Raw genomic sequence first — 25,162 nt, forward strand, 5'->3', positions numbered from 1 at the left:
GTTGACTGTTCAGGTGCCTGCTCTAATTTTTTGTTGTTGTACTCAAGTACTTGGAATGAAAATATAATACATTTTTAGAACACAAGGGGAAGGCCCGCACTGGAATAAAATTTGTGCATTTATCTATATATCAACAGTGTACAACAATGCCTTGTTTATTTTAAGATTAGCAAAAAACATTATGTAATATAACAGAATCAAATCTTACGGAATATTTTTGTAAATGTAAAAGTTGCCAGTGCGGAGTGATCTGGAACAGATACTCTGAAAGAGAGATCATTTGAAACGGGGCTTTTAGTTTCACACGTAGAAAGACCATTTTTTTTCAGGGTTACACACCAAAATGTGTCTTCTTTTCGATATAGGTCAACAGATATTCCATTTAGTTTACTCTGCCTGTTTTGAATTTTCTAAATGGATAAACAATTCCACATTGAGCACTGCATGGGGATGAATTATGGACATCTGTTTGGTGAGTAGGCTTAATGATTCTGATATAAATACGCTTTCTTTCTCAAACCAATGTTTTTGCAATTTTTAAGTGTGGAAAATTGTCTATGTTTAGGGGGGTTATATCCTAAGCTCACCAATTCATAATGGTAACAGCAGTTTGCAAAGTAACCTAAGCAGAAAATAGACCAGATCCAATTATTCCAAAACTCTCGCTCATTTTTGGAACACATATTTCCTTACTTCAATCAACCAGTCCATTTAACATTTGTGATAAAATTATCGGCAAAGAATTTAGCTTGTTAGTCCCATCAGTTAGAGAAATGTATTTATGTAGGCCTAATGGGAGCTTGTGTCCAATCAGTTAGAGACATTTATTTATGTAGGCCTAATGGGAGCTTGTGTCCCATCAGTTAGAGACATTTATTTATGTAGGCCTAATGGGAGCTTGTGTCCCATCAGTTAGAGACATTTATTTATGTAGGCCTAATGGGAGCTTGTGTCCCATCAGTTAGAGACATGTATTTATGTAGGCCTAATGGGAGCTTGTGTCCCATCAGTTAGAGACATTTATTTATGCAGGCCTAATGGGAGCTTGTGTCCCATCAGTTAGAGACATTTATTTATGTAGGCCTAATGGGAGCTTGTATCCCATCAGTTGGAGACATTTATTTATACAGGCCTAATGGGAGCTTGTGTCCCATCAGTTAGAGACATTTATTTATGCAGGCCTAATGGGAGCTTGTATCCCATCAGTTGGAGACATTTATTTATGCAGGCCTAATGGGAGCTTGTGTCCCATCAGTTAGAGACATTTATTTCTGTATGCCTAATGGGAGCTTGTATCCCATCAGTTAGAGGCATTTATTTCTGTAGGCCTAATGGGAGCTTGTATCCCATCAGTTGGAGACATTTATTTCTGTAGGCCTAATGGGAGCTTGTATCCCATCAGTTAGAGATATGTATTTCTGTAGGCCTAATGGGAGCTTGTGTCCCATCAGTGAGAGACATTTATTTCTGTAGGCCTAATGGGAGCTTGTATCCCATCAGTTAGAGGCATTTATTTCTGTAGGCCTAATGGGAGCTTGTATCCCATCAGTTAGAGACATTTATTTCTGTAGGCCTAATGGGAGCTTGTGTCCCATCAGTTAGAGACATTTATTTCTGTAGACCTAATAGGAGCTTGTGTCACATCAGTTAGATACATTTATTTATGTAGGCCTAATGGGAGCTTGTGTCCCATCAGTTAGAGATATGTATTTCTGTAGACCTAATGGGAGCTTGTGTTCCATCAGTTAGAGGCATTTATTTATGTAGGCCTAATGGGAGCTTGTGTCCCATCAGTTAGAGGCATTTATTTATGGTAGGCCTAATGGGAGCTTGTGTCCCATCAGTTAGAGGCATTTATTTCTGTAGGCCTAATGGGAGCTTGTGTCACATCAGTTAGAGACATTTATTTCTGTAGGCCTAATGGGAGCTTGTGTCACATCAGTTAGAGACATTTATTTCTGTAGGCCTAATGGGAGCTTGTGTCACATCAGTTCGAGACATTTATTTCTGTAGGCCTAATGGGAGCTTGTGTCACATCAGTTAGAGACATTTATTTCTGTAGGCCTAATGGGAGCTTGTGTCCCATCAGTGAGAGACATTTATTTATGTAGGCCTAATGGGAGCTTGTATCCAATCAGTTAGAGGCATTTATTTCTGTAGGCCTAATGGGAGCTTGTATCCCATCAGTTAGAGACATTTATTTCTGTAGGCCTAATGGGAGCTTGTGTCCCATCAGTTAGAGACATTTATTTCTCTAGACCTAATAGGAGCTTGTGTCACATCAGTTAGATACATTTATTTCTGTAGGCCTAATGGGAGCTTGTGTCCCATCAGTTAGAGATATGTATTTCTGTAGACCTAATGGGAGCTTGTGTTCCATCAGTTAGAGGCATTTATTTATGTAGGCTTAATGGGAGCTTGTGTCCCATCAGTTAGAGGCATTTATTTATGGTAGGCCTAATGGGAGCTTGTGTCCCATCAGTTAGAGGCATTTATTTCTGTAGGCCTAATGGGAGCTTGTGTCACATCAGTTAGAGGCATTTATTTATGTAGGCCTAATGGGAGCTTGTGTCCCATCAGTTAGAGATATGTATTTCTGTAGGCCTAATGGGAGCTTGTGTCCCATCAGTTAGAGGCATTTATTTCTGTAGGCCTAATGGGAGCTTGTATCCCATCAGTTAGAGATATGTATTTCTGTAGGCCTAATGGGAGCTTGTGTCACATCAGTTAGAGACATTTATTTCTGTAGGCCTAATGGGAGCTTGTGTCCCATCAGTTCGAGACATTTATTTCTGTAGGCCTAATGGGAGCTTGTGTCACATCAGTTAGAGACATTTATTTCTGTCGGCCTAATGGGAGCTTGTGTCCCATCAGTTAGAGGCATTTATTTCTGTAGGCCTAATGGGAGCTTGTGTCCCATCAGTTAGATACATTTATTTCTGTAGGCCTAATGGGAGCTTGTGTCCCATCAGTTAGAGACATTTATTTATGTAGGCCTAATGGGAGCTTGTGTCACATCAGTTAGATACATTTATTTCTGTAGGCCTAATGGGAGCTTGTGTCCCATCAGTTAGAGACATTTATTTCTGTAGGCCTAATGGGAGCTTGTGTCACATCAGTTAGAGACATTTATTTCTGTAGGCCTAATGGGAGCTTGTGTCCCATCAGTTAGATACATTTATTTCTGTAGGCCTAATGGGAGCTTGTGTCCCATCAGTTAGAGACATTTATTTATGTAGCCCTAATGGGAGCTTGTGTCCCATCAGTTAGAGACATTTATTTCTGTAGGCCTAATGGGAGCTTGTGTCCCATCAGTTAGAGACATTTATTTATGTAGGCCTAATGGGAGCTTGTGTCCCATTAGTTAGATACATTTATTTCTGTAGGCCTAATGGGAGCTTGTGTCCCATCAGTTAGAGACATTTATTTCTGTAGGCCTAATGGGAGCTTGTGTCCCATCAGTTAGAGGCATTTATTTCTGTAGGCCTAATGGGAGCTTGTGTGCCATCAGTTAGAGACCTTTATTTATGTAGGCCTAATGGGAGCTTGTGTGCGAACTCGGCACATGTGTGTAGAGGGTGCGCTCGGAATGCAATTGAGTGAGTGAGACATGGAGGGGAAAGGGAATTATGGAACTGTGCAATTAATGCCTACCTTGGTTTCTTTTGTGCCCCACAAATGCACATGTACAAATGGAACACTAGAGTCATAGCAATAAAACATCTTCCAGACAGAATTTCAAAGCACATTCCACCAAATAGCTGTACAGAATTAGAAAAAAATTGTATCTCTGATTAAAGATCGAGTTTTGAGGTCCGTTCGAGTACTCGATTACACATGCCCTTAACTACTCCCCTCTCCTCCCTACACCCTCTCTCCATCCTCCTCTCCTTCCCCATCCCCATCCTCCCCTCTCTCTCCTTCCCCATCCCCATCCCCCTCTCTCCATCCTCCTCTCCTTCCCCATCCCCATCCTCCTCTCTCTCTCGTTCCCCATCCCCATCCCCCTCTCTCCATCCTCCTCTCCTTCCCCATCCTCCTCTCTCTCTCCTTCCCCATCCCCATCCCCCTCTCTCTCTCCTTCCCCATCCCCCTCTCTCCATCCTCCTCTCCTTCCCCATCCCCATCCTCCTCTCTCTCTCGTTCCCCATCCCCATCCCCCTCTCTCCCTCCCCCTCCCCTTCCCCATCCCCCTCTCTCTCTCCTTCCCCATCCCCCTCTCTCTCTCCTTCCCCATCCCCCTCTCTCCATCCTCCTCTCCTTCCCCATCCCCATCCTCCTCTCTCTCTCCTTCCCCATCCCCATCTGCCTCTCTCCATCCTCCTCTCTCTCCTTCCCCATCCCCATCCCCCTCTCTCCATCCTCCTCTCTCTCCTTCCCCATCCCCATCCCCCTCTCTCCATCCTCCTCTCCTTCCCCATCCCCATCTCTCTCTCCTTCCCCATCCCCATCCCCCTCTCCATCCTCCTCTCTCTCCTTCCCCATCCCATCCCCCTCTCTCCTTCCCCATCCCCCTCTCTCCATCCTCCTCTCTCTCTCTCCTTCCCCATCCCCCTCTCTATCTCCTTCCCCATCCCCATCCCCCTCTCCTTCCCCATCCCCCTCTCTCTCTCTCTTTCCCCATCCCTATCCCCCTCTCTCCAGCTCATGCTCTTCAGTTGACCCTTTCACTCGCACACTCGTTTATGCTGCCAACAGCTTTGCATTTCAAATGATGATCAATTCTCTGGACCAGCGCTGTCCTTCTCTGCCAAATTGACTGGCCAATTTCCAGCGAAATAAGTCGCTAAGCCTGCACCTAACCACGTCGGCGATAATGCACACGTGAGCGTGATCGATGGGCAGCCATTAACAGCGCCACAACGCAGATCAGCCAGGAGATTTACGAAGCCAGGGACGGAATGCTTTGGCAGAAGGAACAGACACAATACACACACACTCTCGCCGTCTGTCTGTCTGTCTGTCTCACAGCTGCTCAATTTGACCCTCACTTACCTCACACATATAGCATCGAGCAAAAAAAATGTGCACCAACATACTGTTCATGACACCCGCATATGCACATCACACTGACACAAACATACCACTCTCTCCCCCTGTCATGAAGACAAGTATGCACGGCTAATGAGAAGCACATAATGAGATGATGTGATTTAGAGAGCAGTGAAACAACGTGGAGGGGTTATTATGCTCTGACAGTCTAACCAGAAGGCACTGAGAAACCCTGCGTTTCATTATGGCTCTTATAAAGGCCACAGAGGAATATCAATTCAATTCAATTTAAGGGGCTTTATTGGCATGGGAAACATATGTTAACATTGCCAAAGCAAGTGAAGAGATAATATACAAAAGTGAAATAAACAATACAAATGAACAGTAAACATTACACTCACAGAAGTTCCAAACGAATAAAGACATTTCAAAGGTCATATTATGTCCATATACAGTGTTGTAACGATGAGCAAATGGTTAAAGTACAAAAGGGAAAATAAATAAACATAAATATGGGTTGTATTTACAATGGTGTTTGTTCTTCACTAGTTGCCCTTTTCTTGTGGCAACAGGTCACAAATCTTGCTGCTGTGATGGTACACTGTGGTATTTCACCAAATAGATATGGGAGTTTATCAAAATTGGATTTGTTTTCGAATTCTTGGTGGATCTGTGTAATCTGAAGGATATGTGTCTCTAATATGGTCATACATTTGGCAGGAGGTTAGGAGTCTCTCTCTCTCTCTCTCTCTCTCTCTCTCTCTCTCTCTCTCTCTCTCTCTCTCTCTCTCTCTCTCTCTCTCTCTCTCTCTCTCTCTCTCTCTCTCTCTCTCTCTCTCTCTCTCTCTCTCTCTCTCTCTCTCTCTCTCTCTCTCTCTCTCTCTCTCTCTCTCTCTCTCTCTCTCTCTCTCTCTCTCTCTCTCTCTCTCTCTCATCAGGTGGTCACAACTCTGTGGGAAGCCATCTCTGCCTCAGCGTGGCCCACATTCTCACAGGCTCATATCAAACAGGACAATATAAAAGCATAAGTAAGGACTTCTCCTCAGGGAGGTGAGTGCGGGATTGTGTTTTGTGATGGTGATTTTCCCTGGGAGGGAAGGCATAATACTTCTGACAACAGGGCTGAAATCCAGTGCTGTCTGTCTAGGCCAGATCACTGGGGACAAACAAGGAGACAGTGTGAGGAAAATGACACCAGGCTTTGAAATGAGAAGATAACTGCTTGGGTCTCACACTGAGTTGTATAAGGGTGGCAGGTAGCCTGGCGGGTAGGAGCGTTAGGCCAGTGAAAGGTTGCTGGATCAAATCCCAGAGCTGACAAGGCAAATATCTGTCATTCTGCTCCTGAGCAAGGCAGTTAACCCACTGTTCCCCGGGCGCCGTTGACCTGGATGTTGATTAAGGCAGCCCCCCCGCACCGCTCTGATTCAGAGGGGTTGGGTTAAATGCGGAAGACACATTTCAGTTTAATGGATTCAGTTGTACAACTGACTAGGTATCCCCCTTTCCCTTTCCCGCACTGACCAATACACTGCATACTGTACAGCCCATCACATACCAAGACAAAGGTTGTACTGCCCATCACATATCAAGACAATGGCTGTACTGTCCATCCTATACCAAGACAAACGCTGTACTGCCCATCCTATACCAATACAAAGGTTGTACTGCCCATCATTAACCAAAACAAAGAGGAAGAAACTGGAATAAGAAGATGATGGGATAAACATGGAAAGAACAGCAGATGGGGAGGAGAGAAGGAAGGAGGGAGGAGGAGATGAGGGAGGAGAAGGGTGGGAGGAGAGGAGAGAAGGTGGGAGGAGGAGAGAGGGTGGGAGGAGGAAAGAAGGAGAGAGAGTAGGAGAGAGGACGAGATGAGGGAGGAGAAGAAAGGGTGGGAGAAGAAGAGGAGGAGAGAAGAAGAGAAGAGAGAGGGTAGGAGGAGGAGATGAGGGAGGAGAAGATGAGGGAGGAGAAGATGAGGGAGGAGAAGAGAAGGAGGGAGGAGGAGACGAGGGAGGAGAGAAGGAGGGAGGACGAGAGAGGAGGAGAGTAGGAGAAAGGGTGGGAGGAGGAGATGAGGGAGGAGAAGAAAGGGTGGGAGGAGGAGAGAAGGAGAGAGGAGGCGACGAGGGAGGAGAAGGGTGGGAGGAGGAGAGGAGGAGAGAGGGTGAGAAGCGTAGAGAAGGAGGAGAAAGGGAAGGAGACAGGGTGGGAGGAAGAAAGAAGGAGAGAGGAGGAGATGAGGGGGGAGATAAGGAGGGAGGAGGAGAGGAGGAGGGAGATGGCTAGAATGATGGATAGGGATGAAGAGAACAGAGAAGAACAGAAAAAGAAAGAGATTGAGGGAGAGACGCCAAATAGTGGCGTTTGCTACTAGAAATAGTCAAGATAATAAATAACATCAATAGCTACAGAGTCCTGGCTGAGAGATACATGACTGCTGCTGCTGCTGCCAGTCCACCACCACATAGACTGACAGAGAACCACACTGCTGAGCATTCACACACTTTCTCAGACAGAGGGTTTAACACATATAAGGATGTACACGCACAGAACGGAATTTCAGCACACAGTGCTATTCATTACTGAGCATTCCCACACTGACTCAGAAGGTTTCACACACACGCGCAAGTACTTGCAATGGCTTATGTAAGGAAGCATGTCGTTTTACTTCACACACACATCCCTCTGTTTGCTTGCTGTTGTATTTGTGCTGTTGCCAGTAGCTTCGATCTGTATTGTCAGTTTTCTCTTCCATTGTTTTTTGTTGTTGTGCTTTTTTAAACCCAGCCACCGTCCCACTGGAGGCCTTTTGCCTCTTGCCAGTCCATCATTGTAAATAATAATTTGTTCTTAATTGATTAGCCTGGTTAAAAAAATAATTAAACATGCACAAACGACGCACACATATACATAAGTATGCACACAGTCCTCCCACAAGATACCAGATGATCACACACATACACATAAGTATGCACACAGTCCTCCCACAAGATACCAGATGATCACACACATACACATAAGTATGCACACAGTCCTCCCACAAGATACCAGATGATCACACACATATACATAAGTATGCACACAGTCCTCCCACAAGATACCAGCTGATCACACACATACTGCATTGTGACAAGGATTGATGGAGGACAGTAGAAGAATGTAAGATCACATACATAGGGTAGCTCTCCCACACACACACTCATTCAATGTCCCACACATATCTACACACCCCTTTACACACACTGTCCTCTAAAACACACATACATGTAGGTACGAACCAATACTCAATCTTCTTGCAGAATCTCTCTATCTCTCTCGCATGCCCGCACGCACGCACGCACGCACGCACGCACGCACGCACGCACGCACGCACGCACGCACGCACGCACGCACGCACGCACGCACGCACGCACGCACGCACGCACGCACGCACGCACGCACGCACGCACGCACGCACGCACGCACGCACACACACACACACACACACACACACACACACACACACACACACACACACACACACACACACACACACACACAGTCTCTCTTCAGTGAGTGAGCAGAGTAAGAAAAGTGAATTCCCCAGAGACCGTTGGAGCAGGAATGTTCTGGCATGCAGCAGTGGCTCTGCTCCTCCATTGTGTGTCTGACTGTTTGAGCGTGAGTAAGGACAGACTCCACACAGCCCCGGTCCCACCACACACACTGCTCTGCTCTATTGCTCTCCTCTTAGCCACAGGGGCTAGCTTTTCAGAAAGGCTGATGCTCCCTCTTCTCCCTGAAATACTGTCAGTTCAACGATGGAAGGAGAAAAGTCAAGCAAGACGTATTAGCTGTAGATCAGATAAAACCAACCAGTCACAAGACATGGCCTTTAGTGGAGATTCATATGACAGGCTGACTGTGGATGGGCCCTTGGTATTAGTAGGTCAGCTGTGGCTGACTGATGATAGACACGCAATAGTCAATACCATTACTGAAATCTATAAGACCCTGGATAGGATGACTAGATAGCATCAGAACACCATTTCAGTGTACAGTGCTATTGGAATAGAAAATAACTGAATGATGAACAGTTGCTATGTGTGGTCCATTGACACCTGATGATGGTATATTTAGGGAAAAAGAGACATGTGGCAGTTTACATATGTATGCTTAAATGTTTATTCATATTTCTACCTGCAGCTGTTTATAGCATAAATATGATAATATCTCCTGAGCTGTCAGTTGTAAACAAATTGATGTGTCAGCTGACTGCTGGATTAAAATACTTCCTCAGTCAGTGTGTGCGTGTGTGTGTGTGCGTGTGCGTGATTACAAAAAACATGTTGACTCACCTTACTTGTAGAGAAACTCCAATGCTATCCTGTTCTCTTTCATGTCGCCGAAACTGTCTATGACTCTGTCATACAGTAGACTACATGCTTTCAGTTGTTGTTCTCCTGGCTAAAATGCTTGCTCACTAGCCTAACTTCCTTTCGTGGGCAATGATGAGCCAGCTAGTTAACATTAGACTTCTACATCTAGCTAAATATTGAACTACAGGCCAGGGGCATACAGGCCAGGGGCACAATGTATGAATTTATGGTTGGATCAGAATCACCGTTATAATCATATAATCATTGTCCAGTAACAAGAATTAAGTAAAACCACAAGTCCAAATCAAATCCTTATCTCCATCCATGGCTAATTGAGGAAAGGGACAATTTCAACTAACAGGCTTCCCTTGATAGTTCCTTTGGTACTCCAGGACCATACATTCAGCCTTTTGTGAAGTTGGGGAAATGATGAAACACAGACAGACAAAAGACCATTTATTTCAGTTTTTTTCTTCTGGTCAGTTTTTGAGGAAGCCTGGCTTCCCTTGGAAGAGAGGTTGTGTCTGAGTGTGTGTGTGTGACTGTGTGTGCGTGTTTGAATGCCTGTGTGGATATGTACATGCATGTGTGTGTGTTGGAATTACAAATAGGCTACATCAACTGGTTGATGGTAGCTGGTTGCACTGTTGTAGTACATTGTATTCTATGCATTTTGGATGACTTATAAGCAACCTCACCTCCTGTGTAATAATACATTTGCTGTGAGTTATGTGTACCTATCTAGTAGAATAGATTTACATGTGATAGACACAAAGAAGGAAGGGAGGCTGATGGCTAAATGTTTCCCATACAAATAGCCAAAGCCTGATAGGCGTTATGGAAATGCACCCATTATGAATATGTATGTGGAGCATCATCTATGACAAGCGTCAAATGTCAGGCTTCTGAGAGGGAGATATGAGGGCTGTCGATAGAGCCCCGGCAGACGTCCCATTTAACCCCCTTGTGTCCTACATTGCATGGCTGCTGGCAAGGAGGGAGGGAGGGAGTGAGGTGCGAGAGAGACTGCAGCTGAGCGGAGATGTGCCCTTGGGGAAACTGAGCTCATATTAAAGATAAGAATACTCTGTACTCTGGTAGAGGTGCTACATTCTCAATAGGACACATCAATTCATGGCATGTTATGAATGCCTGTACATACGGCTGCATGCATTCATGTATATAAGTTTGCAGACGACACAACAGTGGTAGGCCTGATCACCGACAACAGCGAGACAGCCTATAGGGAGCAAGACTAAGGAGATGATTGTGGACTACAGGAAAAGGAGCACCGAGCACGTCCCCATTCTCATCGACGGGGCTGTAGTGGAGCAGGTTGAGAGCTTCAAATTCCTTGGTGTCCACATCACCAACAAACTAGATTGGTCCAAACACACCAAGACATGAAGAGGGCACGACAAAGCCTATTCCCCCTCAGGAAACTAAAAAGATTTGGCATGGGCCCGGAGATCCTCAAAAGGTTCTACAGCTGCAACATCGAGAGCATGGTTGCATCACTGCCTGGTACGGCAATTGCTCGGCCTCCGACCGCAAGGCACTTCAGAGGTTAGTGCATACGGCCCAGTACATCACTGGGGCAAAGCTGCCTGCCATCCAGGACCTCTACACCAGGCGGTGTCAGAGGAAGGCCCTAAAAATTGTCAAAGACCCCAGCTACCCCAGTCATAAACTGTTCTCTCTACTCCCGCATGGCAAGCGGTACCCGGAGTGCCAGGTCTAGGCCAAAATGCTTCTCAACAGTTTTTACCCCCAAGCCATAAGACTCCTGAGCAGGTAACCACTGGTTACCCGGACTATTTGCATTGTGTGTCCCCCCGAACCCCTCTTTTACGCTGCTGCTATTCTCTGTTTATCTTATATGCTTATTCACTTTAACTATACATTCATGTACATACTACCTCAATTGAGCTGACCAACCAGTGCTCCCGCACATTGGCTAACTGGGCTATCTGCATTGTGTCCCACCACCTGCCAACCCCTCTTTTTACGCTTCTGCTACTCTCTGTTCATCATATATGCACAGTCACTTTAACAATACCTACATGTACATACTACCTCAATAAGCCTGACTAACAGGTGTCTGTATAAAGCTTTGCTACTCTTTTTTCAAATGTCTTTCTACTGTTGTTTTATTTCTTTACTTACACACACACACACACACGCACACGCACACACACACACACACACACACACACACACACACACACACACACACACACACAGACACACACACACACACACACACATTCCTTTTTTTTGGCACCATTGGTTAGAGCCTGTAAGTAAGCATTTTATTTGGCGGACGTGACAAATAAACTTTGATTTGATTTTCTATCTGTCCATATGTCCCGTTGTACTGTATTCAGGACATGCATATTGCCAAAATGTTTGCATTTGCAAAAGCATGCTACACTGTAAACTATAATAGCAACCTATATACAGTACATGTAGCATGAAAATAAAACACTGGGAAAACAATGCAATTGATGCTATTATATTCTACGTATAGTAAATCAGTGGATTACAACCTGCAAATGTTAAATTCATAATATCAAAGGAGGGATGACTAAAAAGCCACAGATGTGAATGGTGAATGACAGGGTGTTTAGCATCTAAGCCTTGCAGCGTTGGAACATTGGAACCCCTGCTACTAGCCAACTGGGACTTCATGTTCACCTAAGCATGCTTAACTCTATGGGCTGATCCCATCCAAACATCAGTTTAATTTCCCTCATAATATGGTTGACTGGAGGAATTAACCCATCAAATACAGCAGGAGGATACTCTCCACGGGGACTCCCAGTCTATTAGAATTCTGGCAGGCCATCGAGGGAATACACCCAAGCAACAACATCGGATGCGTTGAAAAATCTGCATTCCCAATAAGAAGATACAGACTAAAATGTAGCCTATAGCAGATGTTATATTGACAGCTATAACATTATAATAACAATGTTACTACACTATTACCACAATAATAGTAGTGTACAAATGGAAATGAGCTGTTATACACCAGCCATCTTCCAAAACACCCCCATATCTAACTTGATTTCTATGGGAAATCTTAAATGATATCTACGCAATAGAAAAGTGTGCAAGAATGATTTGTCCACTGGGTTAGGTGGACAGTCATACCATGGCCCTGTCTGTTTGTCTTTGATTTCCCAGTGACATGTGTGGCAGCCAGGTGAAGGGGCTCAGACTAGTTGGCATGGAGATGAGGGAGTCATTACAGTGCTGGGTTTACCGATGGTGTTTAGGAGACTCGTCATCCTGTCTGCACAGAGAACAGCAGCTGTTGCCATCAAACCCGGGCCGGGCCGCAAGGCATGGGATTTGCAATCTGGACTGTGTTTGTTGAATACAGCGCAGAGTAGCAACAGTCGCTGAGGGTAAAAACATATGTACAAACCAAACACAGTCCTACTCAAGAGTATAATACATACACTCTTACGAAAAAGAGATCTTCATCTGTCCCCAAAGGAGAACCCTTTTAGTTCAAGGTAGGATCCTTTTTGGTTGCAGGTAGAGCCCTTTTGGGTTCCATGTAGAACCCTGTGTGGAAAGGGTTCTACCTGGAACCCAAAGTGCTCTACCTGGAACCAAAAATAGTTATTCAAAGGGTTCTCCTATGAGGACAGCTGAAGAACCCTTTTAGGTTCTGGATATAACCGTTTTTTCTAAAAGTGTAGCCTAATACAGTTAGTGATTCATAATGTGCTCAAACACTTAGCAAAGCAAACAAGGAAATAACGCTTGTTCATTGCACATTTACATCGCTGTAATTGAATGAGGCTATAAGCATGGGTGATTTAAGCAATAAGGCACGAAGGGGTGTGGTAGGTGGCCAATATACCACAAACCCCCAAGGTGCCTTATTGCTATTATAAACTGGTCACCAACATAATTAGAGCAGCAAAAATAAATGTTTGTCATACCCGTGGTATTAGGTCCGTTATACCATGGCTTTTAGCCAATCAGCATGGCTCGAACCACCCAGTTCATAAAATGGTATATATCATGTCTCCAGATGATCTACAGGCAAAGATGCCTCCATATATCTCAGTGTTTAGGAGACAACCCTGTAATCAGCACATTTTACTCCTTAAGCCTGACAGGGAAAACAATGAGTTCTGAATTTCAAGCAGCAAGATACATAAACTTGGAATCTCTTCACAAACTGCTAGGGTTGAGATGTGTATTGCCGAAGGAATCCTCACACAGGTTAGAGCACGCTGTTTTATCTGTGTGCATAACAACACATGCCAAGCTAGATAGAACAGTGCTTAGCCAAGGGGAACAGTCATCCTGAATATCTACACACACCTACAGTACACAACCCAAATACACATCAAAGGATGGAACTGGTGGTACCTTTTGATATGATTAGGGGTACACAATTGGGCTATTTACTGATTTGCAGGCTGTTGGATTAATGGTGCAAGGCAACAGGAAACACAACAGAAAAAGACAACAGAAAGCAAAAATGGTCTCCAGCAAAACTGCATATTCCTGATCCTATTCACATAATCACTACAAACATGTTGAAGTGTCCAAGTCCAATACGTTTGGCCTTAGACTCAAACTATACAGGTGGTTACATAATTGCAGTAAAGTTTCAACTTTACTTTCAAACTCAGGCTGCAACGTTGGCACCCCTACAAGTCAAATTTGACAGTTTACCAACAGCCTGACAGCTAGCAGTGTGCGTTGGAGCTTGCACTCCTAGTGTGGACATTTTTACAAATTAGAGAAACATTGAAAATACATATCTCATATCATTATAACAGTGGTATTACAATTATACTACAAAAGTAATACACTAGACGTAGCATACTCATCACTGACACATAGCCTAGTGCATTTCAAATGCCAGAGCAGCAAAGGAAATTACACTTGGCCACATTGTATCGCTGACTATCTGTAGAAAACAAAAGTTCATGCCAAATTTAAAATCGAACCTTTAAATAAGACTTACCGGAACAGACATCTTGTGATGAGTTGTAAGAATAGGCTATGCCTCTCCTAGGCTACTTAATAATGAATAGGCTATTTAAAACAAGCAGTGGACTACTTTTCACCAGAAAAAAACTACTTTTCTTCAGGACTCCTTCGATGTCAGGCTTTATTCCATGCTTTTCCTTTCAAATGTATCTACGTCGGTGACAGTTCACCGTACAAGTCGAGTTTGGAATGAATGTCAGGGATATGTGGTGGGATTTTCCAAGCTAGGAGCAGCCCACCAAATGCGGCGAAGTCCACCTCATGAACGTCCAGAGTACCCGTGTCTCCAATACCGCAAACACGTTCTCCTATTGTTCTTCTATGTCACACGTTTCGTTTATCCTCCCAAGCATCCAATGTATAAAACAAATATAATAATGTTTTAAATCGCAGCAGTGTCATACAGAAGGGGAAAAATGTTGCTCAACAATCTTGCTGCGGCCAGGTTGGGCGGCTTCGTGTATCACTGCTGCTGCTGCTGCCGTTCTAATGGAATCATCAAGTTGTATTTAAAGGGATGGTCTCCTTTTTTCCACCATCAAAAAGAAGATGCAGCAATAAGCTCGTTTTAAAAAATCGTGATAGGGCTATAGCCTGCCCTAATTGATCCTGTTAAACTCATGTGCTTTTGCATTTGATGTTTTTTTTTTTTAATCTATTGAATTCTATGCATTTATACATCAGAATAATTTGTGAGTTCCCCAAGGTTGCCCCTTAAAGGTAATGTCTACATTGTTGTCGGCTGCTGGAGTGAATTGTCCAATAGGCTACATTTATGGAAATGTACCACATCTGAAAGAGAGGTTGTTGTCAAATGTATTGCAATAATTAATGTGAAGTTTAATCACTGAAACATTTAGTTATACAATAACGTGGCCTAACCTAGGCTACATGCCTAGGTGGAAGTGCAGGTGTCTTTTGAAGTGATTTTGATCACAAATCACCTTATGCACTGCGGACCCTAATTAGCACGTTCATGGTAGGAATAACAGACAGTTTGATCCATTGGGAGACACATTTATAAGCCTTTTTATAAGACATTGTAAAGGCTCAAATATGCTTATAAGAAGTTCTAAGGAATTATACCTGGATGAAGTTACAAAAGCCTTTAGGAGCTTCCAGTGGTTGGATAGCAGGGAGGGAAGGCATACTGACTATTTGCTCCTGCTGTTATTTGAGATTCTTGTGCCAGTGATTGTTTATAATTATCCTCCCAAAGGTGTTGGCTATTTTAAAATCAGCTTCCCCGTTTGAAAACGAAGCCCTTGGTGAGAGACAGCTACACATGCTTGAAGGTGAAGTGTGTGCCAGATACCTGACCAAAAGTATGCTCGTCGAACATCTCAGTCCAAAATAATAGGCATTAATATGGAATTGGTCCTCCCTTTGCTGCTAAAACCACCTCCACTCTTCTGGGAAAGCTTTAGACTAGATGTTGGAACATTGCTGCAGGGACTTGCTCCCATTCAGCCACAAGAGCATTAGTGAGTTCGGGCACTGATGTTGGGCAATTAGGCCTGGCTCACAGTCGGCATTCCAATTCATGCCAAAGGTGTTCGATGGGGATGAGGTCAGGGCTCTGTGCGGGCCAGTCAAGTTCTTCCACACTGATCTCGACAAACCATTTCTGTATGGACCTCACTTTGTGCACAGGGGCACTGTCATGCTGAAACAGGAAAGGGCCTTCCCCAAACTGTTGCTACAAAGTTGGAAGCTCAGAATCGTCTAGAACGTAAGTTTATGCTGTAGCGTTAAGATTTCCCTTCACTGTAACTAAGGGGCCTAGCCCGAACCATGAAAAACAGCCCCAGACCATTGTTCCTCCTCCACCAAACGTGTTTTTACTGCTCCAGAGTCCAATGCCTTTGAGCTGTACACCACTCCAGCCAACGCTTGGCATTGCACATGGTGATTTTAGGCTTGTGTGTGGCTGCTCAGCCATGGAAACCCATTTCATTAATCTCCAGACAAATAGTTATTGTGCTGATGGAACTCGGTAGTGAGCGTTGCAACCGAGGACAAACGAGTTCTGTGAGCTTGTGTGGCCTACCACTTTGCCGCTGGACCGTTATTGCTCCTAGACGTTTCCACTTCACAAAAACAGCACTTACAGTTGCCAGGGGCAGCTCAAGCAGGGCAGAAATTTGACAAACAGACTTATGAATTTAAAACACAGATTCAACCACAAAAACCAGAGGGGTTTTCAAATTCCTCGCAAAGGGCACCTATTGGTAGATATGTAAGAGAAAAAAAGCTGACAATAAAATCCTGTTGAGCATGGTGAAGTTATTAATTACACTTTGGGTAGTGTATAAATACACCCGGGGGATGCGCATTTAGGGTTTAAATTGAGATTTTGTAGGTGTTTAAGTCAGGGTCAGTGTGTGGGTAAAGATTTGTGTTTGAGTTAGTGTAAGGTTTGAGGATTAAAGGTTACAGTAGGTTCTTCACACTAATAAGACTCCTTTCCATTGACAACAGCAGCAACGATCTACAATCTATATACATGTTGCTTCTCAGCCATCTCTCTCTTCCACATTCCCTTGGCATTTAATCTGATCTTCATGTCTTCTTTATCCATCCTCTTCCCTTTTCCTTCAATCTGTTGTTTTGTCAAGAGGCAAGGCTCATAGTAAAGACTAAGTCAATTAGATTAAGTTTGATAAGCTTTATTGTTCTACTTGAGGAAGATATTTTGGCATCATCGTCAAGCACAGGTTGCACACAAGTATTTCAAGTTCACCTTCATACATGATAGCAAGTTAGATGAGGTGAAGAGCGGTAAAATTAAACTGAGCAAAATAAACGGTGACAAAGTTGAGAGTTTAAAATGCATTTGAAGGGTAACAGCAAGGTGGAAGTGAGCAGTCAGCAAAGGAAGGAGACAAGCTGGGAAAATGACTTGGGGCTCACAAAGTCACTTAACCATCCAAGAGAAGTAACAGAAAACATGAGAGAAGGTGTATTTGAATAAGTATGCGGATTTCTTGCTCTCCACAGCTCTGGAGAGTGTACTGGCCTCTCTAGGAGTGTGTATGCATGTACAGTACCAGATAAAAGTTTGGACACACATACTCATTCAAGGGTTTTTCTTTATTATTTTCAACATTGTAGAATAATAGTGAAGACATCAAAACTATGAAATAACACAACACAAAATTGTTAAACAAAATCTAAATATATTTTATATTTGAGATTCTTCAAAGTAGCCACCCTTTGCCTTAATGACAGTTTTGCACACTCTTGGCATTCTCTCAATCAGCTTCATGAGGTAGTCACCTGGAATGCATTTAAATTAACAGGTGTGCCTTGTTAAAAGTTATTTTGTGGAATTTCTTTCCTTCTTAATGCCAATCAGTTGTGTTTTGACAAGGTAGTGGTGGAATACAGAAGATAGCCCTATCTGGTAAAAGACCAAGTCCATATTATGGCAAGAACAGCTCAAATAAGCAAAGAGAAACGACAGTCCATCATTTCTTTAAGACATGAAGGTCAGTCAATGCGGAACATTAAGAACTTTGAATGTTTCTTCAAGTGCAGTCGCAAAAACCATCAAGCGCTATGATGAAACTGGCTCTCATGAGGACCGCCACAGGTAAGGAAGACCCAGAGTCACCTCTGCTGCACAGAGGATAAGTTCAGAAGAGTTACTAGCCTCAGAATTTGCAGCCCAAATAAATATTGCAAGTAGGTCAAGTAACAGACATGTCAACATCAACTGTTCAGAGGAGACTGCGTGAATCAGGCCGAATTGCTGCCGAATTGCTGCAAAGAAACCACTACCAATAAGAATAAGTGACTTGCTTTGGCCAAGAAACACAGCAATGGACATTAGACCGATGGAAATCTATCCTTTGGTCTGATGAGTCCAAATTTGAGATGTTTGGTTCCAACCGCCGTGTCTTTGTGAGAGACGCAGAGTAGGTGAATGGATCTCTGCATGTGTGGTTCCCACCGGGAAGCATGGAGGTGGTGTGATGATGCTTTGCTGTTGACACTGTCAGCACACTGTGTGCAATAATAGTGTTTAATTTTTGAATGACTACCTCATCTCTGTACCCCACACCCTACAAATGGTCCCTCAGTCGAGCAGTGCATTTCAAACACAGATTCAACCACAAATAGCAGGGAGGTTTTCCAATAAAAAAAATGTAAAAACAGACATTGAATATCCCTTTGAGCATGGTGAAGTTATTTATTACAATTTGGGTTGTGTATCAATACACAGTCACTACAAAGATACAGGTATCCTTCCAAACTCAGTTGCCGGAGAACAAGGAAACCGCTCAGGGATTTCACCATGAGGCCAATGGTGACTTTAAAGTAGTTAGTTTTCTCCTGAGGATAGATCAACAACATTACAGTTACTTCACAATACTAACCTAATTGACAGAGCGAAAAGAAGGAAGCCTGTACAAAACAAAAATATTCCAAAACAGGCATCCTGTTTGCATCAAGGTACTAACGTTATACTGCAGAAAATGTGGAAAAGCAATTTACTTTTTGTCCTGACTACAAAGAGTTATGTATGGGGCAAATCCAATAGAACACGTCAGAGTACAACTCTCCAAATTTTCATGCATAGTGTTGGCTGCATCATGTTGTGGGTATGCTTGTAATCGTTAAGGACTGGGGAGTTTTTCAGGATAAAAAAAGAAATGGAATGGAGCTAAATCCTAGAGGAAAACCTGGTTCAGTCTGCTTTCCACCAGATACTGGGAGATGAATTCCCCTTTCTGCAGAACAATAACCAAAAACACAAGGTCAAATCTACACTTACTAAGAAGACAGTGAATATTCCTGAGTTTACGATTTGCAGTTTTGACTTAAATCTACTTCAAAATCTGTGACGAGACCTGAAAATAGTTCAACAACCAATTTGATAGAGCTTGAAAACATTTAGAGACTTACCCAGAAAGACTCACAGCTGTAATGGCTGCCAAAGGTGCTTCTACAAAGTTTTGACTCAGGGGTGTGAATGTCACGCCCTGGTCGAAGTAATGTATGTTTGTCTTCATTTATTTGGTCAGGCCAGGGTGTGACATGGGTTATTGTGGTGCGTTTTTGTGGGGTGTCTAGCTTAGTCTATGGCTGCCTGAGGCGGTTCTCAATCAGAGTCAGGTGATTATCGTTCTCACAGAATCACCCACCACACCCGGACCAAGCAGCGTGGTGACAGGCAGCGACAGAAGAAGCAGCGAAAGGAGGAATGGACATGGGAAGAAGTTTTGGATGGCAAGGGTTGTTACACTTGGGAGGAGATACTGGCTGGAAGAGATCGCCTCCCATGGGAACAGGTGGAGGCACTTAGGAGAGCAGAGGCAGCCGGAGAGAGGAGCCGACGATACGAGGGAACACGGTTGGCAAGGAAGCCCGAAAGTCAGCCCCAAAAATGTATTGGGGGGGGGCCTCAGGGAGAGTGTGGCAGAGTCAGGGTTCAGACCTGAGCCAACTCCCTCTGTTTATCGTGAGGAGCAGCGATCACAGGACTTCTGGACTTGGGAGGAGATATTGGACGGAAAAGGACCCTGGGCACAGCCTGGTGAATATCGACGCCCCAAAGAAGAACTGGAGGCGGGGAAAGCGGAGAGGCGCTGGTATGAAGAGGCAGCACGGCGACGCGGATGGAAGCCTGAGAGTCAGCCCCAAGAGAGTATGGCTACGCCAGGTAGGAGTCCTGCGCAAACGTCCTGTGCTTACCGGGGGGCTAAAGAGACCGGGCAGGCACCGTGTTATGCTATGGAGCGCACGGTGTCTCCAGTGCGTGTGCATAGCCCAGTGCGGTACATACCAGCTCTTCGTATTGGCCGGGCTAGAGTGGGCATCGAGCCAGGTAAGGTTGGGCAGGCTCGGTGCTCAAGAGCTCCAGTGCGCCTGCACGGTCCGGTCTATCCAGTGCCACCTCCACACACCAGTCCTCCGGTGGCAGCGCCCCGCACCAGGCCTTCAGTGCATCCCGCCTGTTTAGCGCTGCCAGAGCCTTTCTCCTCTCCTGCGCTGTCGGAGTCTCCCGCCTGTTCAGCGCTGTCGGAGCCTTTCTCCTCTCCTGCGCTGCCGGAGTCTCCCGCCTGTTCAGCGCAGCCAGAGCCTTCCTCCAATACAGCGCTGCTGGAGTCTCCTGCCTATTCAGCGCAGCCAGAGCTGCCAGCCTGCATGAAGCAGCCTGAGCTGTCAGTCTGCATGGAGCAGCCTGAGCTGTCAGTCTGCATGGAGCAGCCAGAGCTGTCAGTCTGCATGGAGCAGCCAGAGCTGTCAGTCTGCATGGAGCAGCCAGAGCTGTCAGTCTGCATGGAGCAGCCGGAGCTGTCAGTCTGCATGGAGCAGCCAGAGCTGTCAGTCTGCATGGAGCAGCCAGAGCTGTCAGTCTGCATGGAGCAGCCAGAGCTGCCAGTTTGCATGGAGCAGCCAGAGCTGCCAGTCTGCATAGAGCTGTCAGTCTGCATGGAGCAGCCAGAGCTGCCAGTTTGCATGGAGCAGCCAGAGCTGCCAGTTTGCATGGAGCAGCCAGAGCTGCCAGTCTGCATAGAGCTGCTAGTCTGCATGGAGCAGCCTGAGCTGTCAGTCTGCATGGAGCAGCCAGAGCTGCCAGTTTGCATGGAGCAGTCAGAGCTGCCAGTCTGCATGGAGCAGCCAGATCAGCGAGATCCGCCAGTCAGCCAGGATCCGCCAGTCAGCCAGGATCCGCCAGTCAGCCAGGATCTTCCAGATCTGCCAGTCCGCCATCCTCTTCCAGATCTGCCAGTCAGCCATGATCTTCCAGATCTGCCAGTCAGCCATGATCTTCCAGATCTGCCAGTCAGCCATGATCTTCCAGATCTGCCAGTCAGCCATGATCTTCCAGATCTGCCAGTCAGCCAGACTCTTCCAGATCTGCCAGTCAACCAGACTCTTACAGATCTGCCAGTCAACCAGACTCTTACAGATCTGCCAGTCAACCAGACTCTTACAGATCTGCCAGTCAACCACTCTTACAGATCTGCCAGTCAACCAGACTCTTACAGATCTGCCAGTCAACCAGACTCTTACAGATCTGCCAGTCAACCAGACTCTTCCAGATCCGCCAGTCAACCAGACTCTTCCAGATCCGCCAGCCAGCCAGGATCTGCCGGAGCCAACTACCTGCCTGAGCTTCCTCTCAGTGCTGAGCTTCCCCTCAGTCCCGAGCCTCCCCTCAGTCCCGAGCTTCCCCTCAGTCCCGAGCTTCCCCTCAGTCCCGAGCTGCCTCTCAGTCCCGAGCTGCCTCAGTTCCGAGCTGCCCCTCAGTCCCGAGCTGCCCCTCAGTCCCGAGCTGCCCCTCATTCCAGTGGGGTTCTGGGTGAGGACTACTAGGCCATGGTCGGCGGCGAGGGTGGACTATCCCAGGACGCGAGGGGGAGGAACTAAGACATTGATGGAGTGGGGTCCACGTCCTGAGCCGGAGCCGCCACCATGGACAGACGCCCACCCGGACCCTCCCTATTGTTTTGATGTGTGGACTCCCGGACGCACCTTAGGGGGGTGTGGGGTTCTGTCACGCCCTGGTCGAAGTAATGTATGTTTGTCTTCATTTATTTGGTCAGGCCAGGGTATGACATGGGTTATTGTGGTGCGTTTTTGTCATGGGGTTTTTGTGGGGTGTCTAGCTTAGTCTATGGTTGCCTGAGGCGGGTCTCAATCAGAGTCAGGTTTTTATCGTTGTCTCTGATTGGGAACCATATTTCGGCAGCCATATTCTTTGAGTATGTCGTGGGTGATTGTTCCTGTCTCTGTGTTAGTTGTCACCAGATAGGCTGTATAGGTTTTCACGTTCCGTTTGTTGTTTTTGTATTGTTCATGTTTTTCTTCATTAAAGATGTATCGTACTAACCACGCTGCATTTTGGTCCGACTCTCCTTCAACGGAAGAAAGCCGTTACAGTGAATACTTATGTAAATGGGATATTTCTGTATTTAATTTTCAATACATTTCCAAAAATGTCTAAAAACATGTTTTCACTTTGTCATTATGGGGTATGGTGTGTAGATGGGTGAGAAAAAAAAATCAATTTTGCATTCAGGCTGTAACAACAAAATGTGGAATAAGTCAAGTGGTATATATACTTTCTGAAAGCACTGTACATGCAACTTAAAAGTTTCCTATCACAAATTTAGATTTTAAATATTTTGGACATCAGAGCAAATCTTGAAGGAAAGCTGTTTGAGTCAGAAAAGGATATTCATATGATATAGGTAAGAACCAATACTTAGGCACAAGATGGAAGGAATGTTGAAACATAACTAACAAATGACAGGTAACGAAAATGTACGCTTAAACCAATGTATAGAGTTTCTTACAAATACATTTTTTTTTTTATTATACAGCACAACAAGAGTCATCATGTAAAACTAACAATGACGCAATAACCCATTCCTTCTGGGAGTGCCATGAAGTCCAAAAGTTCTGGAGTTAGAAAGTTATCAGAAGTATTACATTTACATTTACATTTAAGTCATTACAAATGTAATTTTACTTCAAATCCATCTGTTGGCATCTTTCAAGACATGTCATATGAGGGGGCAGTGAGTTAGTTACCTGATGGACTGGAGGATACTCTTCTCGTCAATTGTCTTGAGAAAAACGTATACTTAAACTGGAAACCAACCAATCTCCCATAGTTAAGACCATTAAAAAAATCATATGCTTCATTATCTGAATATTGAAAGAGCGTAGGCAATGGAGAGGAACAAAATTGTGCAATTTTAGGACATAGTAGTGAGTGCCGGCACTGGAGATAGGGGTGAGAGCAGCTGGGTCTGGGCAGGAGTGAGATTGTTGATGATTGTGTATGTCTGTATGTTTCATTTTGTACTGTTAGCTAAAAAGTAAATAATAATAATCTCCATCCAATACGCAACTGTTTGTGTGAGCTTGTTTATGAATAATATGCATGTCTTAAATCAAATTTTATTTGTCATATGCGTCGTAAACTACAGGTGTATACTAACAGTGAAATGCTTACTTACGGGTCCTTTCCCAACAATGCAGAGTTAAAGTTAAGGATGATTATTTTTTAAATAGTCTCTGCAGTCTTTCCATGTGTGAGAGTATCCCTGCTGAAGAGAGAGTACAGTACACGGGATCTCTATCTAAATCTGCTTATATAGAACATAGAGTAAGTTTCATCTGTTAACATGAAGCACAATTAGAAGAAACAAACAAATGTTGAGTTTGCACCCATGGGGCTGGAGGGTGGATCCCTATGTAACGTAAACAAGTCAATTACCCTCTATGAAGGATGCACAGGCGTCTCCTCCTTTCCCTTCCAAACACTCAGGCAGGAAACACAGAAGCAGTGGAGGGGGCCTGGATACAGAGGAAATGAGGTTGAAAGATACTGTGTGACTGGAGTCTTCTGACCTTATTTAGGACAGCGCAGAGTGGGTAAGATGGCAGGCACCCGTCCAAGGCCTGTGAGGGATAGGAGGGAGGTGGGTTGGGGGTGTAGGACCTGGGGGGTGAGGGAGATAGAAACAGTTGCATTTGGGGAAGAGGGGGGCAGGGAAGGACTGGCAAGGGTATGATGAAATGGTAGTGATCTGGAGAGAGGGGAAGAGCCTTGGTAGCGGGAAGAGGAAGGGTGGAATATAAGGCCTTAGGGAGGTGAGGGGTACAAACGAGCAAAACAAGACCATCAGTACTAAAACAACAACTTCAAACCAAATGACAAGCTTTATTCCATGTTACAAAGTACAGCAACAGGATGACAACACAAAACAAGTTCAAATTCACCTGTGATTATTCAGACACACTTGAATTCAGACACATTCATTTAACAACCAGGAACTAAAACTAAAGTCCCTGAATTCACCTGTCTGTCTGTGTGTGAGAGTGAGTGCCTACTATTGAACAGCCATACAATTACCTTGTAATAGGAGCTGTGTCATTACGTTGAGAAAACAGTTGAGGAACGTTTAGCAATCCTTTCCCCTCTTCGCTCAGGTTTAACAAGCAGCTAAGCTGACCTGTTGATAAATCTTTTATCATGTCAGAATCTCTGATTGTTGTTGGTATAAATAAGGTACATAATAGTGAGACCATTTTTTATCTTCAGATTAGTTGGAACAACTCCAGAGAATCAGTGTGCACAACAAGGAGGTGAAATGCGATCAACTTGAACTCTTCCAATGAACAGCGCACCAAACTGAATCACTGCAGGTGGAGAGGGATGGCACAAATATCTGAGCTGTGTGGATTCTTCCAAGTCAATGTCATAAAGTCTGATTCAGAGTTCAGGGTGTGCTACTCATTCTCACTCCTGGTGTGGTTTCCCTTTTTTTTTTGATTATGGCAAATGTACAGAAACACTCGGCCACACAGCCATGTGCTGAGGCAAGCAAGTTAGCAGTGCAACCACACCTCTAAATCGGGAAGAGGGAGGAAGCCACTGAGGCAGACAGTCAGGGGTCTGAGTCCAGGTGACTCAGGTCACACACAGGTCCAGGAACAGACGGCGGTTTAATGAGAGTGCTGAGTGTAAACTGGGTATGTGAGGTCTGATAGGTCAAGGAGCAGCCGGCAGCAGGAACAGTCAGTAGGCCATCCAGAGACATGGACAGTCCAGTGGCTAAGTATTGGGCTGAGAAACCTTGGGAGGAACTGGGCAGGCATGTACAGTTGGTGTGTGTCACAAATGTAAGTGTAAGTGTATTTGTAACATTATTCCTTGTCATCGTTTCATGATGTTGCCGAGACGCACTTTCTTTTCCTGCTCAAACTGCCGGTGGTCAACTCTCTCCAGAAAATTCTTTCTTTCCACATACCTA

The 25,162-nt window shown here is 44.8% G+C and overlaps 2 protein-coding genes across 3 annotated transcripts in view; both read right to left on the reverse strand.

Annotated features, from left to right (window-relative positions):
* LOC118396663 (breast cancer anti-estrogen resistance protein 1-like) overlaps window positions 1-14,851 on the reverse strand; it is a 166,187-nt gene extending 151,336 nt beyond the window's left edge. Inside the window, exon 1 of the mRNA XM_035790986.2 lies at window positions 14,356-14,851. Within this exon, the coding sequence (XP_035646879.1) occupies window positions 14,356-14,367 (12 nt within the window). The 5' untranslated portion in view covers window positions 14,368-14,851. The remainder of the gene's footprint in view (window positions 1-14,355) is intronic.
* Window positions 14,852-24,049: 9,198 nt separating this feature from the next.
* Window positions 24,050-25,162, reverse strand: part of LOC118396665 (craniofacial development protein 1-like) — a 51,509-nt gene continuing 50,396 nt past the window's right edge. For both annotated transcript variants that reach the window (XM_035790990.2, XM_035790989.2), the window contains one exon: window positions 24,050-25,159. In XM_035790990.2, the coding sequence (XP_035646883.1) occupies window positions 25,066-25,159 (94 nt within the window). In that variant the 3' untranslated portion in view covers window positions 24,050-25,065. The remainder of the gene's footprint in view (window positions 25,160-25,162) is intronic.

Source organism: Oncorhynchus keta, chromosome 17 (genome assembly GCF_023373465.1).
Source record: "Oncorhynchus keta strain PuntledgeMale-10-30-2019 chromosome 17, Oket_V2, whole genome shotgun sequence".
NCBI lineage: Eukaryota > Metazoa > Chordata > Actinopteri > Salmoniformes > Salmonidae > Oncorhynchus > Oncorhynchus keta.